Consider the following 16,527-nt stretch of genomic DNA (forward strand, 5'->3'; position numbering starts at 1 on the left):
GTGTCTTCGCCTCATCTTTACCCTGCATGTCAGATTCCTGCAGTGCCCAAGGTGCATAGAAAAAAAAATCGAAATGCACGAAAAACAGTTCAAACTGGGTAACCTCCTGACTCCCAGCCCCCGGGCACAGAAGAGTCAACCTCAGACTTGGGTGTGATCATCTTTATATTCCCATGGTGCACTGCTGGCGCATAGTACGTTGCGGACAGGTCCGGCAACTCCTAGGCCTCGTTCCGGGTCGTCCAGGCAACGAGCTTGGTTTTCGGGATTCCGGCAGCCCCCTGCTCACAGTCATGGATGAGGAGACAATTATGTGCACCTAGAGCAGGAGACAGAAGCACTCATTAAGCATCAAAGCACAATATTTATTGAAGCAACACTTATCTTTATTCAACTTTGTGCTAGCGGATTACAATCGGGCCTTGCCCGGCTACGCTAGCTTAAAGAGGCACGTTACCGCAGCATCACCCGTGGGTAAGGCACCACCGTTTCACGGGTATAACTTGCGCAGGTGCTCAATGTTCCAACTATTGGACACCGACAAGCCTTCTTCGGTTTTCAACCGGACAGCCCCCGGTCTGTTCACCTGCACTACCAGGAAAGGGCCTTCCCAGATTAGAGTCAACTTGTTCCCGGCCTTCGTTCCTTGTATCCGGCGCAGGACGAGGTCTCCAACCTTGAGCCCCCGGGGACGGACTCTCTTGTCGTGATAGCGACGGAGTCCCTGCTGGTAGCCTGCAGCTCGCGCAGCAGCCCAGCATTGAATCTCCTCGATGAAGGTAAGGTTATCAATCCTCTGTGTGTGTTGGCTCTTGTCGCCGTATGCGCGTACCCGAGGTGACCCATGCTTGAGCTCGAGGGGCAGCACAGCTTCTTCCCCGTAGGCGAGGGTAAACGGAGGTTGACCCATCGCCCGACTTGGTGTGGTCCGCAGCGACCACAGCACGGGCTGGAGTTCTTCAACCCAGTGTTTCCCGTGGCCCTTGAGCTTGTCAAAGGTTCACGTCTTGAGCCCCCGCAGCACTTCTGCGTTGGCTCGCTCAACTTGCCCATTGCTCCTCGGATGAGCAACAGAGGCAAAGTGAATCTTAGTGCCCATGTCCTTGCAGTAAGCTTGGAACACCGCACTAGTGAATTGCGTGCCATTGTCGGTGATGATGCCGTTAGGCACACCAAACCGGCACACAATGCCCTTGAAGAACTTGATGGCTGCCTGCGCCATGACGGCCCGGACAGGCTCCACCTCGATCCACTTCAAGAACTTGTCGATGGCCACGAGCAAGTATTCGTAGCCACCAACTGCTCTTGGCAACTTGCTGACAATGTCCATCCCCCAGACCGCGAATGGCCACGAGGACGGGATGACTTGCAGGGCTTGCGCTGGCTGGTTGCTCTTCTTGGCATGAAACTGGCACGCTTCACAGGTCTTGACTAATTGTTCGGCATCGGCTAGTGCTGTCGGATACTAAAAGCCGTGCCAGAACGCTTTCCCAGCTAGTGCCCTGGAGGCCACATGGTGCGAGCATGTGCCTTGATGTATATCCTCCAGCAACGTGCGCCCTTCTTTCTGGGGCACGCAGAGGAGCATGACTCCATTAGGACGCCTTCGGTAGAGTTCCCCGTCCACCAGGGCGTACATCTTAGCTTGCCGGGCTACTCGCTCCGCGGCAACGTCTTCCTCCGGGAGGGTCCCGTCCCTGAGGTAACGAGTAGTATCCGTCCCCCAGGGTGGTGGCTCCCGGCTAGTGTATGCCACCATCTTGGCGGCATGGTCCCCCGCAGCTGCAGGGTTACCTTGAGTTGACGGAGGGGCTTCCCCGGAAACTGTCTTGGGGTCGACAGAGGGCTTTGACTGCCTCTGCACGAACACCCCAGGAAGCACCTTGCTGCGTTCCGCTGCCCATTTGGACAGTTCATCCGCAACAAAGTTGTCCTTGTGCTTCATGTGCTCAAATCGAAGTCCCTTGAACTTGGACTCCAATTTTTGCATTTCCTCCACGTACGCTGCCATCTAGGGACAGTTGTAGTCCTTATTTACCTGGTTGATCACGAGTTGGGAGTCTCCGTGAACAACCAAGCGCTTGATGTCGAGGGCGATCGCCGCGCGCAGCCTGACAAGCAGCCCCTCATACTCTGCCGTGTTGTTGGTGGAGTTGGCGAAGTTGAGCTGTATTACGAACTTGAGCTGATCTCTAGTGGACGACTCGATCACCACTCCGGCACCGGCGCCCTGCAAGCAGAAGGCGCCGTCAAAGTACATGACCTAGTACCCTTCGTCCAATCTGCCGGGAAGGCTCGCTTCCGGCTCTTCTTATCCTATGCCTGTTGATGTCCACTCCGCGACGAAGTCAGCGAGAGCGGTGCTCTTGATACTCTTGGTGTTTGCGAAACGCAGCCCGAACTCCGCCAGCTCCATCCTCCACTCGGCCACCCTCCCGGTGGCTTCATGGTTGGTGAGGGCCCTCTCTAGGCAGAACCCCGACACCACCGTGATGCTGTGCGCCTGAAAGTAATGACGCAACTTCCTTGAAGCGAGCAGGACCCCAAGCAGGAACTTCTGGACCCGCAGGTACCGTACCTGGGCATCACGCAGCACCGTGCTAACGAAGTACACGGGATGCTGCACTAGCCGCTTGCGGGGGGCAGCCTGCATGGGGTGTCCCTCGGATCCAGGGGCAGAGGTGGCAGTCGGGGGTTCCTTCAGCTCGCCGGGAGCCACCGGCTCTTCCGTCTCAGCCCCCGGGACTTGCTTTTCCCTCTCGGCAACGAGCACGGAGCTCACTACCTGGTCCGTCGCTGCCAGGTATAGCAGCCACGGCTCGCCCGGATTGGGGGCGACGAGGACTGGCGGCGATTTCAGGTACTGCTTCAAGTCCTGGAACGCCGCTTCCGCCTCGGGAGTCCAATTGATTGGACCCTTCTTCTTCATTACCTTGAAGAAAGGCAGGGCTCGCTCGCCCAGCCTTGAGATGAAACGCCCAAGCACTGCAACGCACCCGTTGAGGCGCTGGACGTCTCTAACCTTGCGGGGTGCCTCCATCTTCTCGATCGCTTCGATCTTCTGTGGGTTCGCTTCGATTCCCCTGTGAGATACCAGGAAGCCCAACAAGTGCCCTGAGTCCACACCGAACGTGCACTTCTCGGGGTTAAGCTTGAGCTTCATCCTACGGAGGTTGTTGAACGTCTCCTGCAGGTCGCCGACGAGCGAGTCCCTACGCCGCGACTTAACGACGATATCGTCCATGTAGGCCTCAATATTCCGGCCTAGCTGGGGTCCTAGACACTCGCGCAAGGCACACTGAAATGTCGAGCCCGTGTTCTTCAGCCCGAAAGGCATGCACGTGTAACAGTAGCAGCTAACCGGGGTAATGAACATTGTTTTCTCCTCGTCTTCGACTGCCATCTTAATCTGATGGTAGCCGGAGAAAGCATCCAGAAAGCACAAAGACTCACAACCTGTTGTAGAATCTACTATTTGATCGATTCGGGGTACAGTGAAGGGGTCCTTAGGACATGCGCGATTAAGATCAGTAAAATCTACACACATGCGCAATTTATTTCCAGCCTTAGCGACTACAACAGGGTTTGCTAACCAAGTGGGGTACAACAATTTCCTGATCGCCCAGGCGTTCTTGAGCTTCTCCACTTCCTGTTGGATGAAGTCTTTGTGTTCTTGTGCTTGCCGGCGAACCTTCTGCTTGACGGGCCGCGCGTCTGGCCGCACCGTTAGCTGATGCTCGATCACCTCCCTAGGGACTCCGGGAAGATCTGACGGCTCCCAAGCGAACACGTCAGAGTTCTCCCGGAGGAAGGTGACGAGGGCGCTTTCCTATTTGTCGCCGAGGCTCACACCGATGGAGACGGTGCTTGCCTCGTTATCGGCATGCAGGGGCACCTTCTTGACCTTGGTGCCCTCCTCCTTCAGCTTCGCGCCATTGCTAACGCGCGGCCTGGAGCTGGAGCTGCCCCCGGCGTCCTGTCCGGGAGCGGCTCGCGCTTTCTTCTGTGCGGGTTGCTCACCCGCAAGTGGATCCTCGTCCCTGGCAACATCGTAGTCGCCGGGGTCCGCCACTGCGGAGGTCTTCACGACCTCTCCCATGCACCAAGCAGCGTCTTTCCGGTCGCCCTTGATGGAGAGTATGCCGTATGTTGACGGCATCTTCATCATGTCATAGGCGCAATGGGTTGCCGCCATGAACTTGATCAGCGCCGGCCGACCAATGATCCCGTTATACGGCAACGGGGTGTGAGCTACATCGAAAACGATGTGCTCAGTCCGGAACGCGTCCCGGGAACCGAAGGTCACCGGGAGCGTGATTCGCCCCATGGGTTGCACCACTTCGGGGATGATCCCCCGGAATGGGTCGGTGGGCTTCATCTGCTCCAGGGGCAGCTGAAGCTTCTCCACCAGCTTGGCGGACAGCAAGTTGAGGCTTGCCCCGCTTTCCATCAGTACCTTGGTCACCGTCACGTTGTTTATGATCGGTGACATAACGAGGGGGAGTACCCCTGACCCCAAGGGACGGATCGGGTGATCGTCCGAATTGAAGGTGATCGGCACATGTGACCACCTCAACGGCTGTTGTGCCTCCATGCTGGGGAGGAGGGCGCAGACCTCACGCGTGAGCCACTTCACGGCAGCGTGAGACGTGAGAGCGTACGCTCCCCCGTGAATGCAGGCGACGTCGCGAGGCTCCTGGAAGCCGGGCTCATCGGCGTCGGCGCTGCAGTCATCCTTGCGCTTCTCGGCGCGAGGCTTGTCGCGTCCCCGGGGAGGCCGGTCCTTGCCGCCACAGGCTTGACTACGGCCCCCCGCGGGTTCTCCTTTGTCGCTGCTGGCTACGCCCCGGCCTGCTCCGCCGCGGGGGTTTTTCGGGCAGTCCCGGGAGAGGTTCCCGATGTCCCCGCAGTTGAAGCAAGCCCCGGCAGCGCGGCGTTCCTCGTGGCGCTTCTCGCGCTTCTCTTTGATGGTCTGGAGGTTGTGGCAGTCCTACGCGTCGTGGGTGGCATTGGTGTGGATGGGGCAGCTCGCGGCTACCGCCGGCTTGCTCCCCGATGCTCCCGCCGATGCCGCCTTCTTGGTGGGCCTCTGGGAGCCCCCGGCTCCGCGGCAAGCACTTGCTTCCCGCCTTGTTTCCGGGAGCCCTTCTTCCCGGAGCCCTCGGGTGGGTTTGCCGCTGCTTTGGCGGCAAGCTCGGGCACCAAGCGCCCATCCTCGGCCATCACGCACTTGTGCGCGAGAGCGTAGAGATCCCTTGTGGTCTGGATCCGGTGCGTGTTCAGCTTCTCACGCATCTTCGGGTCGTGGACGTTGATGGCGTACGTGTTGATGATGGCGGCCGCTTCCGCCTCAGGGATGGAGTAGGAGAGGTTGGAGAACCTGTTGGTGAAGTCCCGAAACGTCTCCCCCGGTTTCTGCACTATCGTGTGCAGCTCCGCCATGGTTCCCGGGCGCTTGTAGCCGCCCTGGAATGCATTCACGAACTGCTCACGCAGGTCAGCCCAGGAGGCTATGGACCCGGCGGGCAGGTTGAGCAACCAAGTCCTTGCTGATCCTTTGAGGACAATCGGAAACCAGTTGGCCCTGACCTTGTCGTCGGCACCAATAGCGTGCATGCCCAACGTGTAGGTTAGGAGAAAGTCCTTGTGATTCACGGTCCCGTCATACGTCCCGAGCACTGGCGCTCGGAACTTGCAGGCCCATGTCACCCGGCGCAGCCGTCATCGGCGCCCATGGGAGCATCTTCCTGCTCCTCTGGGCGCGGGCATTCTGTTTCACGCCAGCATCGGCGCTCCAAGCGCGGGCGGAGGTCTTCCTGCTGGCGGGCGTTCAGGACGCCTCGCGCGTCACCCCACGTGACGGTCGGTGATGAGTCCGAGGACCCCACGGTATCCCCGCCTCCTTGCCCTCCCTGCGGGGGAGGGTGTTCTCCTTGCCCCGAGACACGGGGTGCGTCTCCACGTCGCGGCTTCTGTCCCCGGCCTGAACCAGCCGGTCTGCCCTCGCCTTGCGGCTGCTGGGCAGCGAGCGCGAGGAGCGCGTCCAGCTCTACGCTCCACGCGTCATGCACCGGCGTGCCTTGTGGTGGCTCGTAGCGCACCATGACATGCGGGGCAATGATAGCTTCTGCCGGGGTCTGGGCGGGAGGCTGCCGGTTCTCCGATCAGCTGCCCTCCGCCCTGTCACCCGGTGCCCTCGAATGTGTAGGGCGAGACTCCGCTGGAGTCGCACGCGATGCGCCATGGTCGTGGCGCAGCTGTCGCTGCACGTCTTCAGCCCGCGAGTGGACCCGCTGGCTGGCGCGCGCGACGTTGTGGTCGCTCGCGCGGCTGGCTCCGGTGCTAGGCGCCGCAGATCCCCTCAGCCGGTTCTCCGCTGACGGCCGAGGAGGCGGAGGTGGCAGCTGCGACTGCTGTTGCTGCCGTGGAGGGGACCCCTGGTCGCCCTGTGCTTGCGACGCGCGCGCGGCGTCATGGGGTAGAGTGCGCATGGCGAGGGTGTCGCGCAAGTCGACCCGGGACTCGTCTGCCTTCTTGGGCGGCATGGCGAGCTAGTCATTGAAGATGTCGTAGATGACGAAGCCGGTGTTGAAGACGATGACGCTGGCGGTCACCCGAAGCTCTCTGCACGCACCCCTACCTTGCGCGCCAGATGTCGGAGCACGAGTCTCCGGCACCGGGGATGCCAATCACCCCCTTTTGGGTTCGGTGGAGGGCGAAGCGATCGCTCCGGATAGACACGCAGTGTGGACACGAGAATTTTACCCAGGTTCGGGCCACCCGGAGGTGTAACACCCTACGTCCTGCTTTTTAGTTGTATTTCTTAGTATGAGTGTCACAGATTGTCGGGGGTTTCCCGGGCTTTGCTACTTGTCCCTATAGGGCTTGGCTACTTGGGTGAATGCTGAACCCTTTGACCGGTGGCATTGGTCCTTCTTTTATAGACAAGGGGATACCACAGGTGCCAATACATGCAGCGTGACACGTTTCCCAGACGTGTGTCATACCCACGTGAAATACTTCTTCGCTCATCCATGCTGGACGTCATGCAGCGCCCGGTCCACTGTAAAGGGTAGAAAAAATGGTTCGTAGGGTAGTCGCCCTAGCCTTGCTAAGCAAGCCTAGGTCTGCTGATAAGACTCCTGTCGGTGCATTAAATGCACTGCGTCCGCCGTCTTGTCATGTCTTCACTGTTTTGCGGGCCCCACCTGCATGCCAGAGCGTGGGTTGCTGGGGTGCCCCTTCCCGGCTAGCGCGCACGGCTAGTTGCCGGGAGGCGTTTCTTCAGCTTCCCGGGACCGGGGTTCCTGGGGGCTTCTTATACTCGGCCCTTAGTTTCACCTTCACCAAGGGCCATCTCCTCGAGGCAGGCTTTCCGGACTCACCGCTTCCCGAAAGGCCTTCCTGACGGGGCTTCGTCACTGGCGACCCACGCGTCCCGTATCAGTGGGACCCCGTGGGCCACTGGTGCGACACAAGTGTACGTAGCGCCGGCTGGCACTCTATCGTTAGCGGGGTCCTCCGAGGCCTCCAGTGCCCTACCAATAAGAGCCGCCATCGCCCTGCGCCACCCCAAAGAGGCCGTATCGATACATACCGGTTCCCCTTCGATGGGGAGTGCAAGGTCACGTTCATCGACACGTCCTGCAGAGTCACGGTCATCTCCCCGGTCCTGAGGTGAAATGTGTGCGTCTCAAGCCTCCACCGGTCGACAAGCGTAGTGATTGCACAAGCGTTCATTGAAGGTGTCGACCGGGTCACCATATGGATGAATGGGAGGAGCCCTGTCCCCAGGATGTACGGTGTGTACCGCTCATTGTGACATGGCGCCTGAGGAGGCACCGTGAGACCTAAGTTTGAGGGGTCCAAGATCCTGCAAAAATACAGATACGGTTATGTCACTTACACATTTGGAACATAACAATCAGAGAAAAGGAGCAACACGTAAATTCCCATTACCATTTGTTCATCCCGAATCAAACGGCCACGGTGAGTCATGTCGTAGTGATCATTTAGAAGCGCCATCCTACATGTTCCGATTAAGACATTATAAAAGAACCGTGATTATCTATGTTAACAAACAAAATGACACCCCTACAAATTAGCAACAAAACAAGCAACTAATGCTGCAACCATCTTAAAAATTAAACACTACCCATGCAGTATAAAAAAACAGCAACAAAGCAATGATTATAACAATTTACAAATCATAATTCCTTATAACATCACAGGCAACCAACACATGCATGAAACACATGAAAACAAATCTTCATTAGTTTGCCGTAATATCTGAGAACTTATTATCACAGGTAGGATGACTATACATACTCAAATACATGCATTTCTAATCTATCACATGGCCAACAATATATGCCTATAAATACTAGCAACCATAGGACGTCCGGCCCGATTATATATTCCTATAAATTTGCCACATATAGATAAAATTGCTTGAACCACAAGCTGGATACAAGTATGAATCGATCTCGAGAACAAATTCAGTCATTCCTAGAATAGATCGAGGAGTAGTTGAAGAAACCCTAGCTTTCCCCTCGAATCACACATAGATAGCAAATCGGAGCAATTTTAACGGACATAATTCAGGGGATGGAAGGATAATACCTTCGGGAGAAAAATCGAACGAAATCCACGAAGAATACAAGGATTTTGGGCAGAGATTGGAGGCGGAGCAACCGCCGCCGCCCCCCTTTTCTTCCGCGAGAGGAAAAATGAGGAGCCTTCTATGTGTGTGTTGTGCCTCCGGGCCGAGCGGTTCGGCCACTTTAGGGCACATGGGTATAGCGCCCGGGGATGAGGCGCTATATGATCTGTATAGCACCCGATGTTGAGGCGCTATAGTGGCGCGGGTGGGTCCCCGGAATAGCCACGCTGGCATCGGTTCAACGCCAAGCGACAGGGCGTTATGGTGCGGGTGTAATGCCTTCAATGCGGACGCTACTGGAAAGGGTCAGATTTGTGAATTAGTTCGACGCGGAGTCCAGATTTCAAATTTATTTGGACTTTGGGTCAATTTTATCGAAATTCAGCATTTTTTGGAGGTCGTTTGCACCAGAAAATAAGTGTTGTCTTGCTTCGTCTGACTGACACCTGGTCCCACTTAATATCTCGGACCCCCCATGTCGTTAAGAGAGCTGGGAGCTTGCAGTCAAACAGTAGACAGGTCGTAACATAAAATCCCCGCGAAGAAGACAAGGCCCCCAGATCGCCGGCGCTACGAATGGCGGCCGTCGCGAGCTCGAGCTGAGCACTCGGCGAGAAGAGGATTCGCGGGTCGATCCCTGGGAGGATGGGGTCAGGGGCGGCGTGGCAGGAGCGGCGGACGCTGGTGTTGGTGAACCTGGCGTCCATCATGGAGCGCGCCGACGAGGCGCTGCTGCCGGCGGTGTACAGGGAGGTCGGCGCCGCCCTCCACACCACGCCTACGGGCCTCGGCGCGCTCACCCTCTACCGCTCCATCGTGCAGGCCGGGTGCTACCCGCTGGCCGCGTACGCCGCGTCGCGCCACAACCGCGCCCACGTCATCGCCGTGGGGGCCTTCCTCTGGGCCGCCGCTACCTTCCTCGTCGCCATCTCCGAGACCTTCCTTCAGGTGAGCTCGTTCGTCCTCTCATGAGTATAACGGTCAACTCAAGCTTCCTGTAGTAGAAAGCCGGTGCCAAATGAAAGTTTGATGTCTCCCCGACGAGCATAGATCTCGGCAGCGAGATGCTCTTCCCGTGGCATTAATTTCTGCCGAAAGCCTGAAACAGTGAAGTCTTGGACTCTTGTAGTAGCTGATTTGCAGACTGTAATTGCTACTAGTTCCAAACTGAGAACTAGCTAGTGCTGATTTGCTAGGTGGCGATTTCGAGAGGCCTGAACGGCATCGGCCTAGCTCTGGTCATACCGGCGGTCCAGTCGCTGGTGGCCGACTCCACCGACGACGAACACCGCGGCACGGCCTTCGGATGGCTGCAGCTGACCAGCAGCATCGGAGCCATCATCGGGGGCTTCGCCGCCCTGCTGCTGGCGCCCACCACCATCTTCGGGGTCGCGGGCTGGCGCTTCGCGTTCCACCTCGTGGCGGCCATCAGCGTCGCCGTGGGCGTCCTGGTCTGGTTCTTCGCCGTCGACCCCAACTTCTCCACGGCCGACGAGGCCGGCGGCTCGCGGCACGCGCTCCGCGAGAAACGGTCCGCGTGGGACGAAGCCAAGGAGCTGCTCAGGGAGGCACGGTCCGTGATCCAGATCCCGACGTTCCAGATCTTCGTGGCGCAGGGCGTGAGCGGCTCGTTCCCGTGGTCGGCGCTGTCGTTCTTGTCCATGTGGCTGGAGCTCGTCGGGTTCAGCCACGGGGAGACGGCCGTCCTAGGCGTGGTGTTCGCCGTCGCGATAGCCCTGGGCGGCCTACTCGGCGGCAAGATGGGCGACGCCCTCGCCAGGCGATACCCGAACGCCGGGAGGATCGTGCTGTCGCAGATCAGCGCCGGCTTGGCGGTGCCTCTCGCCGGCATCCTGCTCCTCGGGCTCCCGGATGATCCCTCCACCGGCGTCGCCCACGGACTCGTCTTGTTCATCATGGGGCTCATCATCTCCTGGAATTCAGCTGCCACAAACAGGTATATATAAAATACTCTGCATTTTTTCCCCTTTTGCTGAAACATACATTGGCATTTCATTCATTTTGCTTGGTGTGCAGCCCGATCTTCGCGGAGATCGTGCCGGTGAAATCAAGAACGAGCATCTACGCGCTGGACAGGTCGTTCGAGTCGATCCTGGCATCGTTCGCGCCACCGGCCGTGGGCTTCCTGTCGCAGCACGTGTACGGGTTCAGGCTGGCGGACGCGGGGAAGAAGTCCAAGAGCAGCACCGTGGAGAGGGACCGGGAGAACGCCGCGTCGCTGGCCAAGGCGCTGTACACGGCCATCGCGATCCCGATGACCATCTGCGCACTCATATACGGGTTCCTGTACCGCACGTACCCGCGGGACAGGGAGCGCGCCCGGATGCAGTCGCTGATACAGTCGGAGCTGCAGGACATGGAGCTGGAGGAGGACGCTGGTGGCGACGAGCGGTTTGAGCTCTTTGAATCGGGGGCAGATGACGACGGTGATGTGGGAACGGAGAAGCTGCTGGCGAACAGGGACTCGTGACAGGAAACAAGGGCTCTCTCTGCTGCATCGTTCAGATGAGAGCTTAATTTTTGTCCCATGATTTCGGGAAAACTGTAACACGTAGTACCAAAATGAGAGTACTTTTTTTTTCCGGCCATCCGAAAGCACATTTCCACCGGATGTCGCTCGCTCGATATGTCCCGGAGTTCCATTTCCACCATTCAGAAAAAGAAACCAAAACCCAATTGCATATATTATATCTCAATCGAGTAGATCTTCTATTCTCAATTTTATTTTCTGGAAATGTTTTTTAGGTTCGAATTTGAACCACGAAATATAGCAAATTTTCAAGTCAAAAACAAATTCTAGAAAAATCTGAAACAAATATAGAAAAACATAAATGTTATCCTCAGTAAATTGTTCAAACTTCCACTCATTTAAGCTAACAACTGAGAGGAAAATGACCTTTTTTCCTTCGAGATTCAAATTTAGAACTGAGAAAAAGTTTTCAGAAAAATTTCAGAAAATTACAGAAAATCGTAAATGTTATTTGAGCAAACATGACTTATTTCGTTCGAGGTTAATTTTTTTAACTAAAAACGACGTTTCCAGAAGAAAAAATATATATATAGAAAATCATAAATGTTTGCCTGACCGTACTGTCAAAATTTCAGCGCATTTCCGGTTACTGACCAAAACCAGTGAGAGTTGAGGGTGAGGACGGTATTTTAAACGGTTTTATAGTTAAAGGTAATCTAACCACCCCAGAAATTCGGGGGTAATCAAATTCAAGTGGCTCGTGCAAAGCTGCCACTAGGACTGGAGTAAAAAAGGAAATTCCGGGCGAAATGCTCACATACTGGCAAAACCTTCGCTGCTCTCGAAAGATTCGTTCGCCTACTGAGTTGTTTAGATCATCGGTAGTACAGTACGAGACTGAGTTGTTTAGATCATCGGTACGAGCGCGCGCACATGAGATGCACAAGCATTAATCCGGGTCAAAGCATGGATGGACAGCACGCTCGCACGCACACGGACAGGCCACGACGCACGCGCGATGCCGGAGCAGAGCAAGAGGCAGCGGGCGCGCGGCAAGCGGACGGCGGGGGCGACGCTGCTCCTGGCGTACGCGGCGCTGGCCATGGAGCGCGCCGACGCCGCGCTGCTCCCGTCGGTGTACAGGGAGATCGGCGCCGCGCTTCAGGCGTCGCCCACGGCGCTGGGCTCCATCGCGCTCTCCCGCTCCGTCGTGCAGGCCGCCTGCTACCCGCTAGCCGCCTACCTGGCTGCGCGCCACGACCGCCTCAGCGTCATCGCCCTCGGGGCCTTCCTCTGGGCCGCGGCCACCTTGCTCATCGGCCTCTCCACCACCTTCACGCAGGCCAGTGACGGCCCTGCTTAATTGCACGTTTCCATGATTCCCATTCACGCTCACTTTAGTTTTCCTCTTATACGGCTGTGCCGGAGTACTTCGGATCTCTTGGATTATATGCAATCGATCGATCAATGCAGATGGCAGTGACTGCGGCGTTGAACGGCGTCGGGTTGGCGCTGCAGATCCCGGCGATCTTCGCCTTCGTCGCGGACTCCGTCGACGGCACCAACAGGGGCATGGCCTTCGGGTGGCTCATGGTGGCCAGCAAGGCCGGCACCGTGGGCGGCACCACCCTTGGCCTCCTCATGGCGCCCACCTCCTTCTTCGGCCTCCCGGGTTGGCGGCTCGCCTTCCTCCTGCTCGCCGCCCTGGGCGCCGCGGTCGGTGTCTCCATCCGCGCGTTCGCGGCCGCCGGCAAGGCCCCAGCACCTCCCCGGCCCACCAAGCCGGTGCGGCAAGAGCTGCAGGAGTTCGCGAGGGAGGCCAAGGCCGTGCTGCGGATCCCGTCGTTCCAGGTCATCATCGCGCAGGGGCTCACGGGCTCGTTCCCCTGGTCGGCGCTGTCCTTCACGGCCATGTGGTTGGAGCTCGTCGGGTTCTCCCATGGCGAGACGGCGGCGCTGATGACTGTGTTCAAAGTCGCCACGTCGCTGGGGGGACTCCTCGGGGGCAAGATGGGGGACGTCCTCGCCGGGCGGCTGAAGAACTCGGGCCGCATCATCCTCTCGCAGATCAGCGCCGGCTCGGCGATCCCGCTCGCCGCCGTCCTGCTGCTCGGGCTCCCGAACGACCCGTCCACCTCCGCCAAGCACGGCGCAGTGCTGTTCGTCATGGGGATCATGACCTCCTGGAACACCTCGGCAACGAACAGCCCAATACTGGCCGAGATCGTCCCGCCGCGATCAAGGACGACCGTGTACGCGCTGGACCGGACGTTCGAGGCTGTGCTCGCCTCGTTCGCTCCCGCGGTGGTCGGCCTCCTCGCTGAGCACCTCTACGGATACAAGCTTGCGCGGGCTGCTGCGAGCGGCGGCGACCGCGTCACCGCAGTCGAGACGGACCGGCACAACGCGATCTCGCTCGCCAGGGCCTTATACACAGCGATCGCCATCCCCATGGCGTTGTGCTGCCTCATCTACTCCTTTCTGTACTGCACCTACCCCAAGGACAGAGACCTAGCGCGGGCTGAGACGGCGCGAGCTGGAGATCGTTCCGGCGGTGAGGGGTCTGACACCGAGGATGAAGAGGAGGACGAGAGAGAGTTGCTGCCGCAGTGAGCGGTGTTTACATAGCGCAAGTGAGCTTAATTATTAGTCGCTTCGTAACATAATTCTGGTCGAAATCTTACATGTATCTAGACATTTTTTATAAATATCTAGACATTTTCTATGAATAGATACATTCATTTTTAGACAAATTTAAGACAAGAATTATGAAACGGAGGAAGTATTTGAGTAAATTTCCCAAAACCGCACATGTTGAGTCAGGACTTCTCAAATACCAAAAACTTCTAGTTTGACACGGACACTGGCTACGGACTAATACGTACAAAATATGGCATATTTCGTCAAGTTAACCGTAACTTTCGCTTATCAAAATACACTGACTAACTTGAGAATCAAAATAAAATGCATTTTACTTTTTTTAATACACCTTGGACCCTGAGTTTACTTGCAGTTGCAATTACAAACATGGGTCTATGTACTATGTACTGTGTACACAGCGGTCCAATAACTTTCTAATTCTCGACCGAACAAAATGGAAGTAATTGATTTTGAAGGGAACATAAAATTTTGTTAGACCTTAGGTGCAACACAACGTTTCGTTACACGATTACCACCTCCATTTCCAAATATAAGATGTTCTATCTATGTGCTAAATCAAATATTTTCAAGTTTGATCAAGTTTACAGAAAATACACTTATAATTATATATTAAATTTTGAATAACCAAATGTTAATATTGTCATTGTCAACCATTGGATCCACCGTACACGGTCCAAATGGGAGGTGGGGGAACTTGGCAGCCACTTAAAGCAACTCCAGCAGGTTCCCTAAAAAGCGTCATTCCCTAAAATAATTGTCACCATTCCCTAAATCTAGCAAAAAAACAGCTCCAGCAGGTTTCCTAAATAATTCCTAATTGCCAAAAAATTTAGGCAAGTTCCCAATTTTCTCTCTACTCTTCCCCAAATGTAGGGAACCGGGAGCTCATTCCCTAAACCTGGAAAAGCGTCCGCAGGAAAATAACCGGCTGATTTCACCTCTCTTACGCCTCTCCCGACCCGGCTGCTCCGGCTTGGCCGCTGCCGTCGGCCGCCAGCGGCCATTTCCAGCCTCATCCGCGACCACCCAGCTCGGTCATGAGCCTCCCCGACCCCATCTCCAGGCCGAATCGAGGCCAGAGGCGATGCCATCTCGCCCCACGGACGCCTGTTGCTGCCGTCAATTTGGCCGGCAAGGCCATCAATTCGTGCCGTTGCAACGTGGAGGGGCTCCGCCACGACCTCCTAGGCGGCCCAGCGATCTTCTAGTGGCCCTCCTTGGTGCTCGGCGGCCTCCCCACGGCCAAATCTCGCCGCCATTGCTCGGGCGGATGGGTGTGGGCGCGACGACATTCTCGGGTGGATGGGTGGGAGCGCGGCTGATATGGGGTGGCCCGATCTTCTCAGAGTGCAACGTGGATAACTTGTATGATTCTACAAATCTTCTGGCTGTTCACCCGTCGCTGCACGACGAACTTGCAACCCAATGGAAATTCGCAACACCACACACTTGCGCAGTAGTCTGCCGACCACAAACGGTTTCGCAATCTTCCAATTCCCAGCGGAACGACAGATTACGCTCGAACTTTCAGTAGATAAAACACCCTATCGAAATGAATATGGTGTAGGTAAAATTCCTGATCGAAACAAAGAGGAATTATATACTTTCCGATGAATGCTTGAAGCAATTCAATAAAAGGTTCTGAATAAGCTAAAACCTGGTTTCCCCTAAACCTAGGCGTACCCCTTGTTTATATAGACGAGGAGTAGCCCAAATTCAAACTAGAATTCGACTCAGACTCAAACTAGAACTGGAATTCGACTCAAACTAGAATTCGACTCAGACTCAAACTAGAACTGGAATTCGACTCAAACTAGAATTTGACTCAGACTCAAACATGGACTCGCAGATTCGGGCGCTCCTTAGACGTGTCGGACTCGTTGTAGGCTGTCCTAGTGCGTCTCATATTCGTACACGACTTGTGGTGCATCCTGGGCATATCATCCTTGTCGTTGGCTGCCCCTTGCACACAAGACATTCTTCTAACTTGTATCCTTCATCTTCACTTTTGGTGTGCCTGCCTCCCTCTCCCCCCTCGCGCATATCTTGATGTTGGATATCAACACTTGAGGATCCGTACCCTCATCATCCTCCCCTTCTTCAAAAGGCATTGTCCTCAACGCTGAAAGGTCTTTTCAGTGGGGGTAGTCAGATCAGCAACATCGCCACACTCCATCTTCAAGCCTCGCCAGCCTGCCACACCACGTCCTCCCTCTTGGCTAGCTTGACCTGCCCTCGGCGCCACTTTCGTTGCCGGCGCCACCAACCTGATTGAGACATAAAGCATCCTCCGAATGTAATGAAGCACACCTCGCATATCACCCTGAACAAACATGACAAATTCATGTACGCTAAGAGTCCAAATAAGCTGAGTACACCCGTATGTGCAATCTGTTGGAAACCAATGTCTCTTTTTCCTTTTAATCCTTTCCTTGTTGTCCTCGTGAAGCCAGAAACTTCCCGGAACTCGGAACTTGCCGGGGAAACTTGCCGGAACTTGCCAGGAGTTGCCGGAACTTGCCGGGACGTGCCATGAAGTTGGATCTGAATTTCTTGGCTGCACGTGCACACACAAATCTCCTCTTGCCTTTTTTTTTCTTTTTTTTTCGTAGCAATCTGATACCAAGATGATAAGGGGTGGCCAGATCTTCTCAGAGAGCAACGTGGATAACTTGTATGATTCTACAAATCTTCCGGCTGTTCACCCGTCGCC

The 16,527-nt window shown here is 56.0% G+C and overlaps 2 protein-coding genes across 2 annotated transcripts; both read left to right on the top strand.

Moving 5' to 3' along the window:
* The first annotated feature begins 9,161 nt into the window (after positions 1 to 9,161).
* LOC100840971 lies at positions 9,162 to 11,379 on the top strand. The gene is made up of 3 exons (XM_003577997.4): positions 9,162 to 9,610; positions 9,859 to 10,619; positions 10,700 to 11,379. The coding sequence occupies exons 1-3, from the start codon at positions 9,308 to 9,310 to the stop codon at positions 11,151 to 11,153; spliced, it is 1,518 nt and encodes a 505-aa protein (XP_003578045.1). The 5' UTR covers positions 9,162 to 9,307; the 3' UTR covers positions 11,154 to 11,379.
* A 648-nt stretch (positions 11,380 to 12,027) lies between these two features.
* Positions 12,028 to 13,927, top strand: LOC100841274. The gene is made up of 2 exons (XM_003577998.4): positions 12,028 to 12,495; positions 12,627 to 13,927. Exons 1-2 carry the CDS (start codon positions 12,124 to 12,126, stop codon positions 13,764 to 13,766), a joined length of 1,512 nt encoding a protein of 503 aa, XP_003578046.2. The 5' UTR covers positions 12,028 to 12,123; the 3' UTR covers positions 13,767 to 13,927.
* Positions 13,928 to 16,527: the final 2,600 nt, after the last annotated feature.

Source organism: Brachypodium distachyon, chromosome 4 (genome assembly GCF_000005505.3).
Source record: "Brachypodium distachyon strain Bd21 chromosome 4, Brachypodium_distachyon_v3.0, whole genome shotgun sequence".
Lineage (NCBI taxonomy): Eukaryota > Viridiplantae > Streptophyta > Magnoliopsida > Poales > Poaceae > Brachypodium > Brachypodium distachyon.